The sequence below is a fragment of the Oratosquilla oratoria genome, chromosome 33 (assembly GCF_046742065.1).
Source record: "Oratosquilla oratoria isolate Oo_2021 chromosome 33, ASM4674206v1, whole genome shotgun sequence".
In the NCBI taxonomy this organism is placed as follows: domain Eukaryota; kingdom Metazoa; phylum Arthropoda; class Malacostraca; order Stomatopoda; family Squillidae; genus Oratosquilla; species Oratosquilla oratoria.
In genome coordinates, this window is record NC_134809.1 from 45406983 (window position 1) to 45416982 (window position 10000).

The 10000-nt window shown below is 44.5% G+C and overlaps 1 protein-coding gene across 1 annotated transcript in view; it reads left to right on the forward strand.

The window, feature by feature from the left end:
• Nucleotides 1–3327, forward strand: part of LOC143017977 (uncharacterized) — a 5502-nt gene extending 2175 nt beyond the window's left edge. The window contains exon 2 of the mRNA XM_076173015.1: nt 1–3327. This exon is cut by the window's left edge and continues 1281 nt beyond it. Within this exon, the coding sequence (XP_076029130.1) occupies nt 1–3327 (3327 nt within the window).
• Nucleotides 3328–10000: the final 6673 nt, after the last annotated feature.

The window sequence follows — 10000 nt, forward strand, 5'->3', positions numbered from 1 at the left end:
AAGATTGAAACTTCCCGGTTGAACTATATCGAGAACGAGCACGGTATGCGCAAGGAAAGGGCCGATATGTTGAACTGTAGCAGCAAGAGCGATGTCGGGCAACGTGTAGTGCTCTCGCCGTCGTTCGTCGGCGGGCCGAGATACATGAAACAGCGTCAACAGGACGCCTTAGCGTACGTTACGGCCTACGGGGCGCCCGACTACTTCATAACCTTCACGATGAATCCCAGATGGCCGGAGTCGGCAGGGGGCGACAGGCCGGATTTGATAAGCAGGGTGTTCAAGTTGAAGCTAGACAGCCTAATGGACGATCTGACGCGCGGAAAGGCCTTCGGAGCCGTAAAGGCGTACCTCTACAGTGTGGAGTGGCAAAAACGAGGTCTCCCGCACGCTCACATACTGCTCTGGATGGCCGTTCGTGTGACCGCGGATACTGTGGAGCAAGTCATAAGAGCCGAGATACCCGACAAGGAAAAGGAACCGAGACTGTACGAGACGGTTACTCGGTGTATGATACATGGGCCCTGTTTGGGCTTTGACGAATCGCAGTCCTGTTGCCAGCAAAAGGGTAGGAAACCCGGCCAGTGCGGTAAGGGGTTCCCGAAGAAGTGCAGAAACGACTTGCTCTTTGGAAACAACGGCTACCCCGAATACAAGAGGCGTCCCATAGGAGAAGGAGGAAACTCCTTCACGCTCAAGATGAAGGATGGACCCGTCACCATAGACAACTCCTGGGTCGTTCCGTACAACCCCTTCCTCTGTCTAAAGTACAATGCTCACATCAACGTTGAGTGTTCCAATTCCATAAAGGCGATAGCCTATGTGACAAAGTACGTCAACAAGGGATCGGACAGAGTGCTGTTCACAAAGACGACGGGCGAAGGAGAAAACGAAGTCGTCAATGAAGTTAGGAATTACCAAGAGGCGAGGTTCATCAACTCTAACGAGGCCACCTGGAGGATCTTCAGTTTCGATATTCATAGATGCTCCCCTGCGGTTTTTATGCTGGATCTACATCTCGAGGGCGAGAAATCCGTCTTCTATACTGATAGTATGACGGCCGAACAGGTGGAAAAAAAGGTTAATGCCGATACTCACTTAACTGCCTTCTTCAAGATTTGCCGGCGGGACGAGTTTGCGAGAACGCTATACTATTACCAGATGCCCCTGCACTACGTATACAATATTAGGACGAACAGATGGGAACAACGGAAGACGGTAAGGGGCAGTCTCGGCCGCATACGAGCTGTGACCTCGAAAGCGGTAGAACTCTTTTTCCTGAGGCTGCTCCTAACCCATAAAAAAGGCCCCACTTCGTACGAAGATCTCAGAACGGTAGACGGAGTCATGTACGACACAAACCTAGAAGCTGTGAAGGCGTCGGGCCTGCTCTCTGACGCATCCGTTTGGTCGGAGACGGTAATGGACGTCATCAACAGCACTAACGACAGGAGACGGCTTCGGGAAACCTACGCGTGCATGTTGGTCTTCACCGACGATATGCAGGATCAGTCTGTTATATGGGAAGAGACAAAGGACTACTTCTCCAGCGATTTCCTGCAAGCGGCACGCTTGACGGATTACAACGAAGACATCTACCAGGACGCTCTCGACGACATTCAGCAACATGTGCTCAACTGCGGAGGTGGCTCGATTACCCAATACGGCCTCCCCGCTTCCAGAGGGGGGGCGAGACCCTCGAATCTCCTGAGAAGAGAAAGGGCCTACAACAAAACAGCGCTGAAGGAGTCTGTTGAGGAAAAAGTTAAGCTTCTCAACAGCGGTCAACGTGGCGTTTACGAGCATGTGATGCATCGGATCGAGAACGGACACCGCTACGGGCACAACGGAGTGTTCGTCAATGCTGCCGGCGGGACCGGCAAATCTTTCCTCTTGAATCTGTTACTCGACACGGTCCGTTCCCGGGGGAAGATCGCGTTAGCGGTCGCCTCATCCGGTATTGCGGCAACAGTCCTCTCCGGGGGCCGCACGGCCCACAACATGTTCAAGATCCCGTTAATGGAGTTTGACGAAACTAAAGCGTGCTCCGTCAAGAAGAACACGGAATTGGCGAAGCTCCTACAACAGACCGAGCTGATCGTCTGGGACGAAGTCGTAATGGCGAACAAGAACATGCTGACTGCTGTGGATATCACTCTTAGAGACATCATGGACAACGACGAATTCATGGGGGGCAAAGTGTTTGTGTGCGCAGGAGACTTTCGTCAGATCTTGCCGGTGATAAGAAACGGAGGGAAGGAGCAGGAACTAGCCCACTGCATCAAATCGAGCTACATGTGGGAAGGGCTCGCGAAGATGCAGCTTACGGAGAACGTCCGTCTCAAAAAGGACGACGTCAAGAACAGCAAGTTCGCGAAGCAGCTGTTGACGATCGGGTCTCGCGAAAGCGGCGAGATCTACTTCGGAAGGGGTTTCGGTGTGCGAGCGACTTCGAGAGAGGAGTTGGTCTACAAAGTTTACGACGACTTCGGAGCGAACCACTTGAACCTTTCCTACTTCGAAAAGCGGTCGATAGTCTCGCCGACCAACGACGACGTCGACTCTGTGAACAAGATGATCTACGATCTCAACCAGGAAAAGGAGGTCGTGTACTACAGCGCGGACACGCCGTTGGATCAGGAAACGGATATCCAGGTTTCAGTGTTCAACTCCATGACCAGCCCGTCTGTGCCGTTGCACGATCTGAGGCTGAAGATCGGCTGTATCGTGATGGTGATGAGGAACATCTGTCCTCCTATGATATGCAACGGAACACGTGTGATGGTCACTAACCTCAAGAAACACATTGTGGTGGGGAAAATCTTAGGGGGTGCTTATCGGGGTGAACAGGTATTGATCCCGCGAATTGCTCTGGAGTCGCAGGACACTCCCGTGCCCTTCAGGCGAAAGCAGTTCCCGATAAAGTTGAGTTACGCTATGACGATCAACAAGAGCCAGGGACAGACTTTTGATCGCTGTGGGTTACTGCTGGATTCTGTACATTGCTTCGCGCACGGTCAACTGTATGTAGCCTGTTCTAGAGTAACGAACTGGGACTCTTTGGTGTACTATACGGGCTGGCGAAGGGCTGGAAAAAGTGTTGCCCCCCGGCCTGCTGTTAACGTGGTGTACAGAGAGTTGTTCGAGGATTATTTAGAGGGAGAAGAGGAGGAAAAGGGGCCCACAAAAGCGTCTTTAGTTGCGGCTACCCGCATTCCCGAGGAAGTGGACGAGTCCGACAGGACAAACAACATCCCGGAAGACATACACAAAATCTCAGAGGAGGAATGGCGGAATATGTTAGCGCCCGACTGTTCTCGAAAATAGAAAAGCTGGAGGAAAAGCTGAAGAAGGAGATCGAGGCTGTGATGGTGGCTTTAAACCGCTCTAGCGATGACGAAAGTAGCTCCGATGGCTTCCCGAAGAGAAGCCGTGAATCCGAAGAAGACAAAGAAGAGGGGCACTCTTCAGGGGGTTATGTTACTTCTCCGCCTTTTCCTAAGAAGGTGTGTCTGAGTGAATAAAAAACGTAAATGTATTGATTCTTTTATTAGCCTTTCTATATCCTTACTGCAAGAAATAAGAGCATGGTTAAAACAGGGGCGAAGCCCTAGGTTCGCTCGCGGGCTTGCGCGAAGCGCAAAAGCCCCCTGCGGAGCAGGGCCGGCGAAGCCGGTGGGCTTGTGAAATAAAAATGCGTATTACAACTGGTCTGATGGGTTTTGCATTAGGTTTTCTCTAATTCTTCTGCATTCTTTTGATGCCTCCTTACACTCTTCATCATACCAATGGTTTCTTATAACTAGTGTTATGTATCCTACATGCTCCTCAGCAGCTTTATGTACAACCTCTTCAATTTTCTTTAGTTTGTAGTCGGTATCCTCTTCCTCTTCCTCCGCAACTTCAATTAGATTTAGCACATTGAAACGGTTTCGTATTTCCCTCTGATACTCCTCTTGCACATCTTCTATCTTCAGCCTGTCCACGTTGTATCTCTTGGTTCTGTTTTGTGGGTGTTTCTTAGTTGATAATTTTGCCTTTACTTTTCCAATTAGTATGTGATATATATACATATATATATATATATATTCATATATATATATATATATATATATATATATATATATATATATTATATATATATATATCACAACAAAGTAATGTCTTAGCACATTGGTAAAATTATACTAATGACCCACTTTCGGAGAAGAATAAGCGAAAGTAAAAAGATCCGTATGTTTCGATCACTATTTGTGATCCTCTTCAGCAGATGTGATTATATATATATATATATATATATATATATATATATGTATATACATACATATATATATATATATATATATATATATACACACACACACACACACACACATAGATCTATATATATATATATATATACATATATATATCTATATATATATATATATATATATATATACACACACACACACACACACACACACACATCTATCTATATATATATATATATATATATATGTATATCACAAAGTAATGTCGTAGCACATTGGTAAAATTATACTAATGACCTACTTTCGGAGAAGAATAAGCGAAAGTAAAAAATACGTATATTTCGATCACTATCTGTGATCCTCTTCAGCAGATATGATTATATATATATATATATATATATATATATATATATATATATATATATATATATATATATATATCACATGTTGCAGAGGCCAAAACGCCCTACGTACTTGCTGCTGTTTATGTACTTTTATGGATGGGCAGGACACTGTTCCCATGGCAACCGGCTGACGGAAGGAGAGACGCTGGGCGAGGTCATTACTTCTATATTCCCGATTAATTTCTCAAACGGGATTAATTGGAGACCCAGTGTCTCTGCAGTATTAAAGTTTTATGGGTGCTGGTGGTAGTGATGGTGATTGCGGTGGTGGTGATGGTAGAGGTAGTGTTGATGGCGGTGGTTGTGATGGTGGTTGTGTTAGTGTTTTTAGTGGTGTTAATGGTAATGGTGGTGATGGTGGTGGTTGTGGTGGCAGTGGTAATTGTGCTATGGGATGTGGTAGTTGTAGGGAGGTGTTGATAGTAATGGTGGTAGTGATGGTAGTGGTAGTTGTGGTTGTTGTGGTGTTTCAAAGAGTCTTGAATTGTTCTTGAGGGTGTCCACAGCAGATCAGAAGTGAAAAGGATTTGTTCTTGCAAAGGGCGACTGTTCTCTGTTGATAACTCGAGGGCAAGAGGAATCGGACGCCGCAGTCATGGGGTGGAGGGGTAGTGGGAGAGAGGAAGGGGAAGAGGCTGCAGCTTTTCCAGAACCTTCCAAGACCACGCTACCTTTCACTGGGATGGTGTCCCCTCTCCTCCCCCACCTCACCCCTGACCTCAACTGAATGAAATCATCTGGCCTTAGCAAAAATCAAATCCCAGAAAGAGGTCACCACGTCGAGGGGTTTAAGATGACTAGAAAAAGGTAAATCACGTCGAGAAGGATTAAAATGATGGTTAAAGCAGAGAGAGACTAAGAGCTATATTGACGTTTTGGACTTGAAGGGGAGGAGTGAACTAAGAGAGAGATTCTTACAGGAAGGTTCCTCCAGAGAGAGGGAGGGAGGAAGGAGGCGAGGGAGGGGAGGGAGGGGAGGGAGGGAAGGAGGAGGAAAGGTCGTTAATGTAGGAAAATACCCTCCCATGTCCTCTCCCTTTCCTTTTCACTTACTATCGTTTTCTCGTCACCTCTTCTTGTCACCGCTCCCTCTTTCCATCCATCCATCCGTGTCTCCGTTCCTTGCTGTTCATATTGCAATGTTTTTTGTCCCTCTGCTTTCAATCACGCCACCTCTCTACCAAATTGTCTCTATCTCTCTTCCCTTCCTCTACCTTCTCCCCTACACTCTTCCTTCTCTTCCCTTTTGTTTTTCTCCACCTCTCACGCCTCCCATCATCCTGGCGTCACTCCCTCCCTTGCTTGCTCTCAAATCCCTTCCATTTTCTAGATCGTTCCCTTCTCTTGTCTGGCGGAACACAGATACTGTTTTTGAGTCGCACCCTTTCTCCTCCCAGTTCTCCCATATATCAATTGCCTCGTCCTCTGTGAACCTTTAGCTGCCCTGAACCCCTTGCCAAATCTGGTAGCACTTACCTTTTTCATTCTGGCTATCGTTAGGGCATTCTGTTCAGCTTCGAATAATAACCATTCCTATATAATTCATACAATATCAACCCCCTCCCGCCAGCCCACAACCCCTTCTTAGCCCTTGATCCTAGCTCTTGTAGCCTTTTGAACTTTGTCTAGTACTTTGTAGCCGACACAATACTCGTTACCTCGTACTCCTGTTTCCTTTCTTTATAGGGTTCCTTCCTCTTCCTCCTCTTCCTCCTTTCCATCCTCCATCTTTTCTTTTTCTCCCCTTCCTCCGTCTTCCCCTTATCTCTCCTTCCTCCTTTTCCATCACCGCCTCGTCCTCCTCCTTTCTCCCCGTCTACTCTCTCGGGAGCTCCCCTTTATCTCCGTCGCAAATGACGCTGTTGACCCAACTCTTGCCTTCAGCTATATATATATATATATATATATGTATATATACATATATATATATATATATATATATATATATACATATATATGCAAAGTAGACCACTTAAAAAAACTAACGAAGCAGAGCGCTTTCGTATATTACATCTTCAGTGCAACAAGTACATAGTAATAGAAATGCATAGATAATATATACATGAAAAAAGGAACAAGGACAGTTTGAATAAGGGTAGCGGACAATTACCCTCTTGAGGGCGGAAGGTCAATGTCAATACACTAATGATAGTGGGGCGACATCAGGTCACAGTCGCCAGGGTCAATGCTTCTACTAATGATGGTAGGGCGACATTAGGTCATAGTCGCTGGGTTACATTTTACCTGATATTAGCTTACTAATTTCTTGACAAATAAAATTATCAAGTTTATATAAGCCCTTGTGCAGGTTGGTATTTTGATCACTGGTGGTATGAATCAAACTACCAACCTACACAAGGGCTTATATAAACTTGATAATTCTATTTGTCAAGAAATTAGTAAGCTAATATCAGGTAATATGTAACCCAGCGACTATGACCTAATGTCGCCCTACCATAATTAGTGGAAGCATTGACCATCATTAGTGTATTGACATTGACCTTCCGCCCTCCAGGGGGGTTATTGTCCGCTACCCTTATTCAAACTGTCCTTGTTCCTTTTTTCATGTATATATTATCTATGCATTTCTATTACTATGTACTTGTTGCACTGAAGATGTAATATACGAAAGTGCTCTGCTTCGTTAGTTTCTGTTTTCCAAGTGGTCTACTTTGCATAAGTGAACACACGTACCCGTGTTCTTATTAGCATATATATATATATATATATATATATATATATATATATATATATGCGTACGTAACCACTAGGAAAAGTAAACTAACGAAGCAGAGCGCTTTCGTGTGATTACATCTTCAGTGCAGTACTGAAGATGTAATTATACGAAAGCGCTCTGGTTCGTTAGTTTACTTTTCCTAGTGGTTACTTACGCATTTGTGAACACACGTTACTAGTGTTTTTATTACATATATATATATGTATATATATATATATATATATATATATATGTGTGTGTATATATATATGTATATATATATATATATATATATATATATATATATAATATATATATAAGCAAGCTGTATTCATGTACCAACAGGCTTCCTTGTATTAGTTCATACAATGCAGAATGGACCTAGTTACATATGCAAATTGCCCCAGATGCAATCACCACACGGAAGACATCAAACATCTCATCTTACAATTCCCTACTCTTTCCTCACCTATACTACATACAGTAATGTCTTTTCCATGAGTGGTTTATAGGCGAATCTTGTAGTTGTTGCCAGTTGCCGAGAGCGGTTTGATTCACTTGAGTGTCATTATTTTGTTTTGTTTTTCTAGAGTGTACATTTGATTTATAAGTAATGAGAAGTGGGAGAATTAGGTGCCCTCTATTCTAAAATCTAAGTGCAGCTCTGTGGTGAAGAAGATTGTTCCTGTATAGTTCATAGATATTCGTTCTATTGTGTGGTTTGTAAGATGTCTGGTTTTTTCATTGTTGGTTACCATGCTGTGGATATATACCCAAGTGTAGTTCTTATGAGTGGTTTGGATACATTGATAAATATTTCTTATTACTGTAACACATTCAACTGCTTACCTTTCGACAATGTGGCAAATGGCTGGGGAACCTTTGTCTGACGTTGAAATGTTGCCATTTCAATGTCCATTTCCAACTTTCCTTGCATTTCAAGCTACACTTTCAAAAACACTTCTGTTAATAGATGGTCCAAATAAATCTTTAAATTCCTTCATAACACCTGGATATGAAAAATTAATTTTGGTCTGAAACAAATATACAACAAACACGGCCACCGGTTTCATTTGCTTGGGTGGGATGCACGAGCACAAACGAACAGCGTACAAGGACTCTCTAAGCAGCAAACTGTATTATTGGTTCTGGACGAAAGAACGAGTGACTTCACAACAGTATTAACATAAACTACACTCCAATTTCTGTCAGAAACTTATGATACATGATATGTATATTTATATCATTGTCTGAAGCCGGAATAGGTTGATTCACTCTCTTGCCAACTGTCTCATCATACTCTAGTTTGCCATTTATTTCGTTGTGATAAGTTTTCGGGGCACTGATGTTTGTTTTTTCATGCGGAAAGGAAAATTTATGCGATATTTCAACAAGTCTATAGTTTTACTATTATCCGAATGCATCATTCTACGACCGGAGACTACTCTCCATTGAAAAAGGAACATTAAAAAAAAAAAACTTTCTTCTGTCCTCCTTAAATCTCTCCTTGACTACCTCCTCTATGACTCCATATCTCCGGCGAGATATTGTCCCAGGATAGAAACGCTGGTTATCACCGTCGAAATACATTTCCCAAGCCCCTTCACTCCACCCACGCAGGCGTATTAATGGAGAGGGCGCCCCCCACCCTCCCGTTGCAGCCGCACCTCCCTCACAAACTACCGTGGTTGAATCGTCCCCTTCCATCACCCCATACTCTCCCACCTCACACTTTGAAATCAACTTGTGCCCAATTCCTCCTGTTCCCGCTCAGTCCTGAGCCCTTAACAGTGTGTCGCACTTTCAGACTTTCGTCCTGGCCAAATACGTTATTCCATTCAGTTGTGGGGGGATGACCCCACGTCATGTGGGTATTCCGATCTCACTCTCGACACCCGTTCGTCCGCCTGGGTATAGGCACAAGTCATAAGATGAGGATAAAGGACGTTTCTATATTTTAGGGGCTCATTTGTCCTCGCCGTTCCATGTCCTACCTCCCTCTAACCATTAACTACATTAATCACCTTTCACCTCCCATATCACTCCCTCTTCCACTACCACACCCATCCTTCTTCCTTTTTCAATCACTCCGTCGTTCCACATCCCATTCCTTCCTTACCCTTCCCCGGTCTCCTACCGTCTGGTCAAGAGGAAATGTACCTTTTGTGTGTGCTCGTTTCCGGTTGGGCAGCCGACGGTCAGAACCGGTGCCGACACCACTACATGCCTGTCTGCCTCCTTCCCTTCAGACTCAATGTTCTCTTCTTTCTTCAGTGTCGCTGAGATCACGAGGAACCCCTCCCTCCTCTCCACCCCCTCCCTCCGTTTCATCAAGCTCTTCTACCTCCATATCCGGCTGTTAGTTATATTCTTCAACCCGAGGTCCCTAGGTATTTTCTCAGGAGACTCACACACCGGAATTAGAAGTGATGATTGGAATACTACAGTACCCACATTCCCCCCTTTTTTCCAATATTTGTTCCAGTTTATGTCTGAGATGCCCGGTAATGATTACAACACATACATACATATAATGACACCTCTGACATATACGTAATTCTTTTCCTTCCCCCTTTCGTTTCTCGATGCAGTCGTTTACACTCCCTTCCCCCTTTCCACCCCTCTTC